The 14,861-nt window shown below is 43.7% G+C and overlaps 1 protein-coding gene across 1 annotated transcript in view; it reads right to left on the bottom strand.

Annotated features, from left to right (window-relative positions):
• Positions 1 to 9,244: 9,244 nt before the first annotated feature.
• Positions 9,245 to 14,861, bottom strand: part of FOXJ2 (forkhead box J2) — a gene marked incomplete at its 5' end in the record, with an annotated part of 51,833 nt that continues 46,216 nt past the window's right edge. Inside the window, 1 exon segment of the mRNA XM_073595455.1 lies at positions 9,245 to 10,063. Coding sequence (XP_073451556.1) covers positions 9,960 to 10,063 — 104 coding nt within the window. The 3' untranslated portion in view covers positions 9,245 to 9,959.

Raw genomic sequence — 14,861 nt, forward strand, 5'->3', positions numbered from 1 at the left:
ATGTCACCAGCCCAGGCACAGGAAGAGGCAGACTACGAGGGACCCCCTAGCAACAGGCATTTAGAGGTAAGTAAAAAATAAAAAAAAAAATATCCAAATGTTTTTTTGTTTTTTGTTTTTTAGAATTTTTCAGGTATTTTGGTTTTTTTGGGTGGAACCCCACTTTAAGGTTAAACCTCTTTTCTTCTAATTTTAATGAGTGGCCACGAGTCTTGTTAAACTCCCTTCCGCTGAAAACTTTTCTCCCTATTGTGGGGTCACCAGTACGGTATTTATAAATTGAAATCATATCCCCTCTCAAGCGTCTCTTCTCCAGAGAGAATAAGTTGCATTAAAGCCAACTGCCGTCTGCTGCAAATTTTAATACCGGGATGATGCCTGCAGCTGCAGCCATCATCCCAGTATAACCACTGCAAACCGAGGACACCGTGTGATGGTCTACGGCCAGCAAATGAGAAGTTTACCTTCTGTAACATGTTACACCCATATTCAGGCGGCGGGATCTCCTCTTGCCACTCACTGTCACAATTTAAAAAAAATTCTGAAATAATTAAACCACTTGCCACCCACGTAAAAATCACCATTTTTTTTTTTTTGCTACAAACTTACATAGAACCCCCAAACATTATATATATTTTTTTTTTTTTTTTTTTAGCAAAGACCCTAGACATTTTTTTTTTTACAGGTTGCATGTTTTGAGCTATTTTCTAGGGCTAGAATTATTGATCTCGCTCTAATGTTCGCGGCGATACCTCACATGTGTGGTTCGAACACCGTTTTCATAGGTGGGCGGGACTTACTTATGCGTTCGCTTCTGCGTGCGAGCTCGCGGGGACAGGGGCGCTTTTGAATCGTTTTTTTTATCATTGTTAATTGTACTTTTTTTTTTTTTTAGTTTGACACTTTTTAAAAAAGAAAAAAAAAAGTATCACTTTTATTCCTATTACAAGGGATGTAAACATCCCTTGTAATAGGAATATGGCATGACAGGTCCTCTTTACAGTGAGATTTGGGGGGGTCAATAAGACAAATAAGACCTCTAAGCTAGGAAGCCTGAAATAAAAAAAAAAAAAAAAAATTGATCTCGGCTTCCCGGCCGAGGCGGTGCCGTTTTTGTTTGAATGCAGAAGCCGGGGCGTGGCACCATAACATCGCGCCCGGCCTCCAAACGATCATAGAGACTCCGGCGACCATCTGGTCCGCCGGAAATCTCTATGGTTAAACATCCGGGGATGCCTGTAGCTGCACCTGTCATTCAGATATACCCGCACAACGTCAAGGACGTCATATGACGGCCGGCGGGCGGGAAGTGGTTTACCAAAAAAAAAAAGCTCCCCCCGCGCGGCTTCGTCATTTATTCACAGTGATCTGTGAATGTGAAAACTAAGAGTACCAACAGTTACACAGACAGCCTGCAGGAGTCCTGCATTGCACCCACTGATCTTCTGATCACAATGGTTTGCGGGCTTATAGCAAAACTAAAATAAAAATAAATGCACGTTTTTTTTGTTTTTTACCTACAAATGTGACCTTATCCCTTTAACCACTTAAGGATCAAGCCTTTTGCTTTTTGCCGACACTTGTTTACAAGTTAAAACCTGTATTTTTTGTTAGAAAATTACTTAGAACCCCCAGACATTATATATATATATATAGAGATATATATCTCTATATATCTCTATATATATATATATATATATATATATATATATATATATATATATATATATATATATTTTTTATATATATATATCTCTCTCTCTCTATCTATATATATATATATATATATATATAGATAGATAGATAGATAGATAGATAGATCTATATATATATATAGAGATTGTGTATATCTATATATCTATATATATATATATATATATATATATATAGAGAGAGAGAGAGAGAGAGATGTATCTCTCTCTCTCTATATATATCTATATATCTATATCTATATATAGATCTATATATAGAGATAGAGATAGAGATAGAGATAGAGATATATCTCTCTCTCTCTCTCTCTCTCTCTCTCTCTCTCTCTCTCTCTCTATATATATATATCTATATATATATATATATATATATATATATATATATTATAAAAAAAATATATATATAATGTCTGGGGGTTCTAAGTAATTTTCTAACAAAAAATACAGGTTTTAACTTGTAAACAAGTGTCGGCAAAAAGCAAAAGGCTTGATCCTTAAGTGGTTAAAGGGATAAGGTCACATTTGTAGGTAAAAAACAAAAAAAACGTGCATTTATTTCTAGAGAATAGAATGGCGATCATTGCAATATTTTATGTCATGCGGTATTTGCGCAGCGGTCTTTAAAACTAATTTTTTTTTTGAGGGGGGGGAATACACTTTCATGAATTAAAAAAAAATTCGACAAGTTACCAGTTTAGAGTTACAGAGGAGGTCTAGGGCTAGAATTATTGCTCTCGCTCTGACGATCGCGGCGATACCTCACATGTGTGGTTTGAACACCGTTTACATTTGCGGTCGTGACTTGCGCATGCGTTTGCTTCTGAGCGCGAGCCGAGAGGGACGGAGCGTTTTTAAATTGTATTTTTTTTTTTTTTTTACACTGTCCCTTTGGAAAAACAAAAATTCTGATCACTTTTATTGCTGTCAGAAGGACAGCCCGGGGTTCTCAGCTCTTGATTGGATAGATTGATAGCAGTGCAGCCATTGGCTCCCGCTGCTGTCAATCAAATCCAATGACGCGGGGGGCGGGGCCGAGTCATACATTCGGTGGCTACGGACGCTGAATGCTGGACTCGGGAGCGCGCCCACAAGATAACCCCCCCTCCGGGGGTACGCTTCTCCTAGGGGGTTATCTAATGGTGGGAGGAGCCACGAGAGCCGCCGGGGAACCCCAGAAGAGGAGGATCGGGGCCACTCTGTGCAAAACGAGCTGACATTTAAATAAAATAAAATGACATGTTTGTTATTTAAAAAAAAAAAAAAAAAAAGAACCCAAGGCCCGTACACACGATCGGACTTTTTGACAACAAACAGGCAACATCCGACCGTGTGTACGCTCCATCGGACAAACTTTTTCGGTTTTCTTTGGACTTTTGTTGGCTGTGCGAACAGACAAACTTTCCGGCAACAAAAGTCAGATGGAGCAAAGTCCGATCGCGTGTACACAAAAGCATCAGACTTTTGTACAAACTACAAACACGCATGCCTCAGAACCAATGTGAAAAGATCAGACAAACAATACAGAAGTTGACCAAAGGGTGGCGCCGGAGAATTGAACGTCCTCTTTTTGAAGTGTCGTCAGTACGTTGAAACGTCACTACATTCGTGTTGGTTGCCGAAAAATTCCTGCCGTGTGTATGCTTAATTAGTTTACGGCCAACGCCCTTTGTACAGAAATCCACAGGAAAGTTCGTGCAAAGTCCGATCGTGTGTATGAGGCTTTACAATCACTTTAAGTCTTCTGTAAACCGGAAGGGATGTCATGGTATCACTTCCGGGTTACTAGATCAGAGGCCGGATCGAAGCCGATTCCGGCTTTGTTTGTTCGGGTCTTTGGCCAGCCGTGGAACCTGCCGACTGGTCACTCGGGCCTCCTGGTGGGACGGGAGAGCCTGGGCAAGCCGCGGGGTGGGGGTCCCCTCCCCCGTTCCTGCTCCTTGGGATTACACCTGAGCAGCTGCTTGGCCACATCGGTTGTTATCCCAAGAAAGCCCCTTTTTAAGCCGAGGCCTCCATATTTGTGTACGATCGGCGGGAAGGGGTTAAGCTTGCAAACAAATAGTGACAGAAAAGGCCTAGTCTAGTCTTCAAGTGGTGATTACCGATGACTTATTTGTTTTTTTTACATGAAGATAAAGTTGTTTTTTTTTTGTTTTTTTTGGTTGTTGTATTTTTGCTTTTTATTTATTTTTATTTCAAATTTTTTTATGATTTTCATCTTGTATCATATAAAATTCAGTGTAGAGATCGTATGTTTTCATTTTATATGCCGTTCACGATATGATTTTTAGAGATGGAGGATTCCACAAGATGTATTAAAGGGTAACTCCACTTTCGCGAGAAAAAAAAAAAGCAAATAAAAAATAATATAGCGCATATAATTGCGATGCGAATCAAATTGTAATTAAATGTTAACCTTTCCTTTTTCAATCTGCAGCCAATGTAATTTTCTGAGAATGCAATATGGCGACTAGAGCTGCACGATTCTGGCCAAAATGAGAATCGCGATTTTTTTTTTTTGCTTAGAATAAAGATCGCGATTCTCGCAGCGTAAAACATCTTTCACATTATACAAAAATAAATTGGGCTAACGTTACTGTTTTAGTTTTTTTTTTTTTTTTTTAAATCCATTAAAATGTAATTTTTTTTTTTTTCCCCAAAAAAATTGCATTTGAAAGGCCGCTGCGCAAATACTGTTTGACATAAAATATGGCAACAACCACCATTTTATTCTCTAGGGTCTCTGCTAAAAAAAAAAAAAAAAAAAAAAAATGTTTTTTTTGGGGGGGGGTTCTGAGTAATTTTCTAGCAAAAAATGATTTTTAACTTGAAACCAGCAAATGTATGGAAAAGGTTTCATGTTTTTAAGCGGTTAAACTTCCCTCATTTACACACCGAAGTTCATTCCTTTGATCTAAAAGGACAAATCATTACAATGTTTATACTTAAGTTCCACTGCTAAAGAATGTTGTGATTCTTTGCAGACCGCCTGTTTTTTTTTTTTTTTTTTTTTTTTCTTTTCTTTTGACGGCTGTGGCTGCAGCAGAGCAGAGAATTCTCTGCATAGGAAAAAAAAAAATCAGGAAAATACTTTGTCAAGATCGCAAGGGGGAAAAAAATTGCGATCACGATTGTTGTGGGGGGGTGCCTGTAGCACCCATTGGGAGTCATGAAGATAATATACAGGAGGTCACCAACCCAAGTAAACAGTAATCTGAAGAGAAACAACGTGGGCGTTCCGAGGGTGGCCGGCCGGTATTTATGCGATTTGTCCAATTACACACAAAAAACCCTTTTTTTTCGTGTGTATATATATATAAATAACGTAACTTTTATTCTACAGCAAATGTAATTATAGCAGTTGGCCACCCTTGGAATGCCCAAGTTGTTTCTCTTCATATTACTTTTCAAAACTATGTTTAAAACCCCTTCAATACCGGGGAGGGGGGGGGGGGCACTTATACACCTTCCCGCCCAGGACAATGTTCAGCTTTCAGCGCTGTCGCAAATTGAATGGCAATTGCGCGGTCGTACAACGCTGTACACAAACTACATTTTTTATCATTTTGTTAGAGTCTTCTTTTGGTGGTATTTGATCACCTCTGCGATTTTTTTTATTTTTTGTGCAACAAGTAAAAAGACAGAAAATTTTGAAAAAAAAAAAAGATTTTCTTTGTTTCCGTTAAAATTTTTTGTAAATAAGTAAGTTTTTTTCTTCAATGACGGGCACCGATAAGGTGGAACTAATGGGCACTGATGAGGTGGCACTCGTAGGCAGCAATGATGGGTACTTATGGGTGGCACTGATAGGTGGCATTGCTGGGCATCACTAATTTTCATTGTGCCATAGAGATGCCAGTCAGTGCCCCATTTGTGGGCACTGATTGGCATATGTTGGGCATTGATTTTCACATGTGGATGGCCATGGGGGATATACCTGGCCATCCACATGCTGGGGACTTCCCTGGTGGTCCAGTGTGGGCATCCGAGGGGGGGATGCGCTGATAAACAATCAGCACAGACACCCCCCCGTGTCAGGAGAGCCGCCAATCGGCTCTCCTCTACTCGTGTCTGTCAGACGCGAGGGAGGAAAAGCCGACCACCGGCTCTTCCTGTTTACATCGTGATCAGCTGTGATTGGACACGGCTGATCATGTGGTAAAGAGCCTCCGCCGGAGGCTCTTTACCGAGATCACTGTAGCGGTGTGTCAGACTGACACACCGCTCCACCGATCGCCGCGATGCGCGCCCCCTGTTATCCTGCAGGGCGTCATATGAAGCCCAGTCAGGATAACTCAACCACCACCCAGCCATCATTCTGCTATAGGCCGGGTAGGAAGTGGTTAACACACATTTTTGCTTTGCACTTTGTTCAATTCCTATGGACGGGATGTACAGTAATACCTCTGTTTGGCAGTAACGCAATATACGAGCGTTTTGCAAGACGAGCAACTTTTTTTTTTTTTTTTTTTTATTTTGACTTGACATGCGAGCGCTGTCTTGATAAACGAGCATTAGTTTTAATGTAAAAAAAAAAAATTACACTCAATGCTAAAGGGTAGGTTCAGCTTTTGTTCACTTTTTTTTTTGTCTAAATTTCAGCTCTCCTCGTGCACCAATATAGCATTCCTGTACTTTTTTTTTGCAAAAATATCAAAGCTTTCCATTAAATCTACAGGTCACTTACTTTTCTTGTCCTAATCCACGTTTTCAGACATTTCCATTAGTAGTGTCTTACTTCCTGGTCAGACTTTAGGTCATGACACAGGAAGGAGTTGACCAGCTGACCTCATTAGCACACGCCCCCTGCATCATCCACCCTCCCACTCCTAGCTGCACGCTTTTTTCTTTTTTTTACATGAAATGCAATCAGTGATCACTCTTCTCACTAAATACACAATCAGATTGTATAGTGTATGGGCCATCTTTTATACACCTAAAATTTACTAGTTGCGCTTTCATTGCCATTTAATTGTTAACGGCACACCAACCACAGAAGCAAACGCACATTTTTTGCCATGTGAAAAAACGAGGGGCAAATGCTGCAAACACAGTAAAAAAAAAAAAAAAAAAAACCCACAAAACACCAAAATGTCCCATTAACCACATGTAGCGCAGCCAATTGAAATCAACGGCCTGCGCTGTGCGTGTCACAGGAAAAAACGAGCCACAAAATGTGCGCTCCCCACCATGCTAGATGTGAATGGGGCCCGAAACTGCGATAACACGAGAACAATGAGACTCCGTTCACAGCTGTGCGTTTCCTTGCATTTCAGAAATGCGCAGCACCAAAAATCGCAGTTAAAAAAATGCACCAAGCTTTAAAAAATAGTCCTGAAGCTTCTTTGGGACGATTTGCTGTGTGTAGGACGGCCCATTCAGGTGGGTGGGCTGCCCTATGTGTGATGAGTAAAAATGCTCCAAAACGCCTCCCCCCACCCACACTTAAAAAAAAAAAAAAGTGGGAATGTGAGTTCCCGCTATGCAGAGATGTGAACAGGGACTGACAGCCCATGTCCACTCCCTCCTATGTACTTGTATAAAGTTGGTCATACACTATGCAATCTGATTGTGTATTTAGTGAGAAGGGTGATCACTTGATTGATTGCATTTCATTTAGAAAAACGTGCAGCTGGGAGTGGGAGGGGGGATGATGCAGGGGGTGTGTGCTTATGAGGTCAGCTGGTCAAATCCTTCCTGTGTCATGTCCTCTAGTCTGACCAGGAAGTAAGACATTACTAATGGAAATGTGGATTAGGACAAGAAAAGTAAGTGACTGTAGATTTAATGGAAAGCTTTGGTATTTTTGCAAAAAAAAGTACATGAATGCTATATTGGTACATAAGGGGGCTGGAATTTAGGGGGAAAAAAAAGTGTAAAAAAGGTGAACTTACCCTTTAAGGGGTCTGGTGTTAATCCATGTAAAGCCGCTGGTGCTACAGTACACAGTACTGGATGTGGCCCGGAGGCGCTGGTGACACCCATCGCTTCCTGAAGAACCCGGAGACGCTCCCAGCTGGGTGGGGCGCGCGGCGTAATACGTGTTCGCAGCACCCGGACGTGTAAACAGTTCGAGTGTCTGAGTTCTCCAGGGAGCGCCCCCCGCACCTCCGGCCACCTACAGTACTTTATACTGTACACCAGCGACTTTACATGGATTAACACCAGACGCCTTAAAGCGGAGTTTCACCCATTTAAAAGTCAGCAGCTACAAAAAGTGACTTTTAATTAACAGACGCTCACCTGTCCCACGGTCCAGCGATGCGGGCGCCTGAAGCCTCGCTCCTCTTCCCCCCCCTCCTCTCTGCGGTGTCTTGCCGAGAAAGTTCCCTCGGCGGATAAGTTCCCCCCTGTACTGCGCAGCGCCTGCGCAGTACGAACTACTGTCAGCCGCCGGAGATAGCCGAAGCTCAAACTTTTCAATCAGCTGTACACGGCGCCTGCGCCCTGGGTCCAGGTTCCTTCCCCACCATCCAAGTGGACCTAGAGGGGGAATCAAAAAGAGCCGAGCGCAGCGAGGCGCCCTCTTACAGGCGCCGTGTACAGCTGATTTTCACCTATTGCCCTTAGGCTATTTCCGCCGGATCCTACTGCGCAGAGGGGGGTCCTTATCCCGAACTTTCTCAGCAGAACACCGGCATTGTAAGTGTGGGCACCCACCTGCAGCTTCACAGACGGGCGCGTACTGCGCTGCGTGAAGGGCCGGGCAATCTTCTGTGACGTGTCCTAGAAGATTGCAGGGAGCAAGGATGGAGAGGGAACTTCAGGAACTTCCGCAGGAGAGGAAGTGGGAGCTGGGTATCTGAAAACTGGGTACCCGCTACCCCCCCCCCCCCCCACACACACACCTCTCCAAAAAAAATGACATATCAGGGGGTCAACGGGTACTTAAAGAGAAAGTTACACTTTTGGGTGGGACTCCGCTTTAACATTGAGTGTAATCTTTTTTTTTTTTTCTTACATTAAAACTGTGATCCTCCTTTTTTTTCACCATAGAGGTACTGTACACTATTCCTACCATTGATATGAGCTGCAGTACTGCATTTTGAAGTGCAGATTATTTTTTTTTATTTTTTCAGTGCACTTTATACTGTATTTCTGTAATCATTTTTCTATGAATAAATGGTTGTGGAACGAATCATCAGAGTTTCCATTGTTTCTTATGGGGAAATTTCGCTTTGATATAAGAGTGCTTTGGATTACAAGCATGTTTCTGCAACAAATTATGCTCGCAATCCAAGGTTTTACTGTATCTTTTTTCTCTATATACTAGCCCTGAAGAAGTGTGTGTGGGCAATTATGAAATTCATTCCATAAAACTTTTTTTTGGACATGGTGCACTCCTCTCCGATCACCCATTGGTATAGCAGAACACCTTGGAAGGTAGGTCTGTATTATTATTGACCCCCCCCCCCAGCATAGTTCCACTTGACAGCCTGATCCAAAAAAACATGGTAGATTTATAAATAATCATTATTGAACATTATTTTTTTTTTTTTTTTTTTTTTAAAAACACTCCGACTTCTCAGCACAACTTTACACCATCAAGTTTGTTGGAGTTTATGGGATATAACAAGAGAGCATTTATGTAATAGCTTTGCCAATACAAGTGCCAGATAGTACAATAATGTATTATTTCACAACAAGATCGGTACGCCTAATAGACATCCAACGGTGAAACCCCAAAAAACAAAAAAAAAAACAAAAAAAATGGTGAAAAGACGACGGACAATCCAGCTGGTCTGGTAAGTGCTGTTCCTGGGATCTGCAGGTCCATTCAGAAGCTGGTGGGGGAGCCGCTGAGCGATCTCCACCAAAGGTGGCTGTTATCATCCAATAACACTTTGTGCTGTGCAATAGGTGTATGCTTTATAAATAATTCATCCAGACCTTCCTCACCCTCCCCCCCCCCCACCGTGAGCACCTCGAAGGTCCTCGCCCACCGTAACACCACAGTTCTTGGCACTGGGCCCCCTACGAGGCCTGGTTTTCTTGTGGCACATACATATCGCTGTCCGCAGGGACATCACAGTGGGAGAGGTTGAAATGACAGTGCATGGGGGAGGGGGGAGTAGGGGGGGTGCTTCTCTTCATTCATTCATCCCTCCTCGACCATAGAGAGGGGCATTTTGTCCCTGATTGTCGGGCAAAGATATATAATCATATATATTTATTTATAGAATTATATATATAGGTCTATACACGTGGAGGGGCTTTGCAGTACCCCTCCTGGGGAAGCTGGCGGAGGTTCTAAGCGATAGAGTCCCAGTCAAAGGTATCTTCAATTTCGTCGTTGTGCGGATGGCGCATTGTCGGACGGGGTGGTGGGTACAGAGTTCGCTGGGGGTGGCGACCTGCGAAGACAAAAAGCAATTAGCAAAGTTTTCACCTCGTCTCCTAAAAGTTACAGCGGGACCGATTGACACCAGAAGAGAGAATAACATGTAAGTGATCCAGAAGCTGTATGTACCACACCCAACACTTGATGTCCACATTGTACAGACCCCTCTCAGCCCATACCCCCTCTGTCTGGGTCTTCAGTCGTGCTTGGGCCCAGGAGATGGACCAAGTTCTTTCTGACGCTGGTTGGCAGTGCCCTTGCTCCGCTATCTATGAGGGTTACACTCAATGTGCCGATTCAGGAAAACGGCTATAAGATTGTCTCTCTACTCCACATATTTTACCCCAATGCCTCCAATCTTTGTTGGAGATGTGGGTCTGGGGTTTGCACCATGCTGCATGTATGGTGATCATGCCCCAGGCTTCAGCCCCTTTTGGTCACAAGTGGATAGTATAATCCTGAGCATTACTTCTTATATCCTAGATTTCACCCCGGCGCAATTTCTTTTGCATCATTCTTCCCAACTTGAAGGCATCTCTTATCATAAGCCTTTGGCAATGTGCATGGTAAACGCAGCTAAACTTTGTATTCCATACCACCGGCGCTCCACTACCACCCACCCGATCTGAGAGTGGTTTTCAGACTATTAATCGTATGGCAGAAGAGCTGGCCCATATTTCGTACGATAAGACCTCCAAACTTACTAAGACATGGTGTATCTGGCTTGAGTTTAGGGAGTCTGTGGAATACGGTTTGCTTATGTAATGAAGCATAAGCAGGCCTTTTTCGCACCTCCTTTCAATCTCAATACTTTTTGCTTGGGTCCCCTTGCTGGGCCTGAGACCCTTGCTCTAGCGATCGCTTTCTCCAAACCCCCCCCCTCACTGTTCCATTCCTTCCTTTTTTGTTCTCAACTTCTACCCCCCCCCTTTTTTTCTCCCCCACTCACTGTCCCCTTCCTTCCTTTTTTCTTCTTATACCTGTCCTCCTTTTTCTGTTAACTTCTACTTTCTTACACCCCCCCCCCCCCCCACTGTTGCCTTACTTTTCTTCCTTTTTTGTTTTTATACCTTTCCTCCTCCTTCTGTTAACTGCTACTCCCGCCCCTTTTTTCCCCCCCACTCACTGTCCCCTTCCTTCCTTTTTTGTTCTTATATCTTTCCTCCTTTTTCTGTTCTTAACTTCTACCCCCCCCCCTTTTTCCCCCCCACTCGCTGTTCCCTTCCTTCCTTTTTTGTTCTTTTACTTTTCCTCCTCCTTCTGTTCTGAACTTCTACTCCCCCCCCCCCACACTCACTGTCCCCTTCCCTCCTTTTTGTTCTGGTATCTTTCCTCCTTCTTCTGTTCTTAACTTCTACTTTCTCCCCCCCCCCCCCCTTTTTTTTTCTCCCCCACTCACTGTCCCCTTCCTTCCTTTTTTGTTCTTTTACCTTTCCTCCTTCTTCTGTTCTTAACTTCTACTTCCCCCCCCCCCTTTTTTCCCCTCTCTAGCTCTTTTTGTACCTCTCTCTCATTCTCTTTTTTATTTCTTCTTTGTCTTCAGTCGCTTTTGTCTTTGCCTCCTTTGGGGTCCTTGACTAGTTAGGGCCGAGACGCCTACTTTTGGCCTAGTGGCCGGTTCTCTTTTATTTGTTTGAAATGATTGCTTGAATTGTGCTCTCCCGAGGACCCGAAGCACGTCCTGTGCTTGGTATATGTCACATACTGACTGTACTTTTCCTTGGCATAAAATCTTCTACTTTGTTTTATATTTTGCAATAAAACCTCCATGAAACAAAAAAAAAAGTTTAAGTGAGCCGACCGAGCGCTCAGATCCTTTCAAATAGGACAGGGGGCTCCAAACTGCAGCACTTTACCTGCCTTTATCTGGCCCTTGGAGATTCCTCCTGCAGATCTAAAACATTATTACTCCCACTGACGCCAACCATGGGGCACCGCTCCTCCCCGCCGACGCCAACCATGGGGCATCGCTCCTCCCTGCTGACGCCAACCATGGAGCACCGCTCCTCCCCGCCGACGCCAACCATGGGGCACCGCCCCTCCCCGCCGACGCCAACCATGGGGCACCGCTCCTCCCTGCCGACGCCAGCCAAGGTGCATTGCTCCTCCCCACCGACGTCAGCCAAGGTGCATTGCTCCTCCCCACCGACGCCAACCATGGAGCAAGGCTCCTCCCCACCGACGGGGCACCGCTCCTCCCCATCGATGCCAATGATGGGGCACTATTCCTCCTCCTCCTGACTGCAGGCATTTATATCATTTTTTTTTTTTTTATTATTCCCACTGGTCACAGAAATTCTGTGTGTTTGGATCATCCATGGCAACCCTTACATGTCTGAAGAGTGGGAGGAACTATATTATCATCCACTTCAGCTCCGAAAGGGCCCCCCCCCCCCCCCCCCAGGCTATTTTTTGCTATTCAGCACTGTGCTACTTTAACTGATAATTGCACGGTCATGCAACGTTGTACCCAAATAAAATTTATATAATTTTTTTTCACACAAATAGAGCTTTTTTTTTTAGTGGTATTTTTCCAATATCAATGAAAAAAAAAAAATTCCAGTATATATCCCGTAGTTTGTAGACACGATAACTTTTGCGCACACCAATCAATATACGCTTATTGGGATTTTTTTTTTTTAATGAAAATATGTAGCAGAATACATTTTGGCTAAGATGTATGAAGAAATTTGATTCTTTACATTTTTTTTTATTGGTTATGTTTTATAGCAGAAAAAAAAAAAGTTTTTTTTTTTTTATACTACTAATGGTGGCGTTTGGCAACTTATAATGGGACTGTGAAAATCTGACGCTGGGGGGGGGGGGGGAGAACAAACTAACTGCCACTAATGCAGTGATTATACTATACACTGTCACTGTACTGATGACACTGCTTCGGAAGGGGTTACGTGTGTATGTGCTGATCATTACTACAGGTCTCTTTGCTTCTTCTCCCTGCAAAGAAACAATGAGATCATTCCCATGTATAGAGCTCTGGGCTGATTGTCAACACAGGGCTCAGAGCTGTGATTGGACACAGCCGATCAGCAGGTCCTGGTCATGAATCTTTGGCCTGGACCTGCTGACATAATTCCACTGTTTTAGTCACAGAGGGTGTCAGCGGGGGGGGGGGGGGGGGGAGGGGGGATGGGCGAGCCCTGTACCCAGAAAAAGCCTGTCCTCCTGTGATCGCTGTGTGGCAGATCAGGGTAAAGAGCTAATCCCAGTGATAGGCGGCACTGATTGGCCCAATTGCAGGCCCTTTACCACGTGATCAGCTGTCAGCCAATGACAGCTGATCACAGGACATAAGCACAAGCCGGTTATTGGCTTTTCTTTGCTCATGCCAACAGCATGAAGAGAGCCGATAACCAGCTTGTGTTAAAGGGACATTGGCACAGATAATCAGTGCAGTCCCACCAGTGCTGCCATTCGGTGCCCTTCACTACCACCTATCAGCGGATATAAGTGAAGGAGAAAAATTACCGGTTTTCAAAATTTTACAATAGACTATGAAAAAAAAAAAAAATATATATATTTTTTTTTTTTTAGCAAAAAAAAAAAAAAACCCAATGGTGATTAAACACCACTAATCAAAAGCTCTATTTGTGGCGAAAAAATGATAAAAATGTCATATGGGTACAGTGTTGCATTACCGCGCAATTGTCATTCAAAGTGTGACAGCGCTGGAAATTGGCCTGGGCAGGAAGGGGGTAAAAGTGCCCACTAGGCAAGTGGTTAATCTATCACAAATGGTTAAAATGGTTGTAAAGCCTCGAGGTTGAGAAATCTGTGCTGCAGCTCCCCCCTCTTTTTTCTTACCTGAGCCCAATCTGATCCAGCAATGTGCACGAGTGCAGCAGCTCCAGCCGCTGTCTCTCTCCTCATTGGCCAGATTGATAACAGCAGGAGCCATTGGCTCCCACTGCTGTAAATAAAATCCAGTGACATGGGAGCGAATTCCGCTGTCTGTGTCCATGGATGCAGCAGTGAGACTCTGGAGCGAGCCCGCACGGGTGCCCCCCGTGGAAAGGCTTTCCGTGGGGTCACCCGATGAACAGGAGGGGCTTAGAGCGCCTGCGTGGGACCCTAGAAGAAGAGGATCAGGGCTGCTTTGTGCAAAACCCTACAGACTACAGTGACGATAGTCCCATCTACATGGAATAGACTTCTAGTGTTGACGTGTTTCGCCAATCATTTGGCTTCTTCGGGACATAGATATATGAGAATCAATGGCACTTCTATACATTAAAGTATCTGCCCATCACTGCCCCCCCCGGGGGGGGGGCACAACAGGCCCAGAATCCCTGAAAGGAAACAAAACGATATTGTACCCAGGGTGCCGAGGGAAGACGGCCCACAGGATCGTTATGTAAGATGTAAACATTCAGAGGGTGAATGTTCCAAAGGGAGAATTGAATGGTTATGTAAATAAGTCCAACAGGCTAAGAAGGGACTCCAAGTAATGTTATTTAAGATCACAGTCGACCATATGCCCAGATTTGGAGCTACATGAATGAGGCAGGATCAGTCGCACCATGGAGGAGTCCGCATAACCTGGCTGCCATGCAGAGAAACACCGCTCCTCATATATCTGGGTCCTGAAGAAGCCAAATGATTGGTGAAACACGTCCACCCTATGGACGCTAGAGACCTCTATTCCATGTAGATGGGACTATCATCACTGTAGTCTGTATAGGATTACTAATATGTAGAGGACCTTTAGAGGGTGAATGTTCCAAAGGGAGAATTTAATGGTTATGTAAATAAGTCCAACAGGCTAAGAAGGGACCCCAAATAATGTTATTTAA

Source organism: Aquarana catesbeiana, linkage group LG08 (genome assembly GCF_042186555.1).
Source record: "Aquarana catesbeiana isolate 2022-GZ linkage group LG08, ASM4218655v1, whole genome shotgun sequence".
In the NCBI taxonomy this organism is placed as follows: Eukaryota; Metazoa; Chordata; class Amphibia; order Anura; family Ranidae; genus Aquarana; species Aquarana catesbeiana.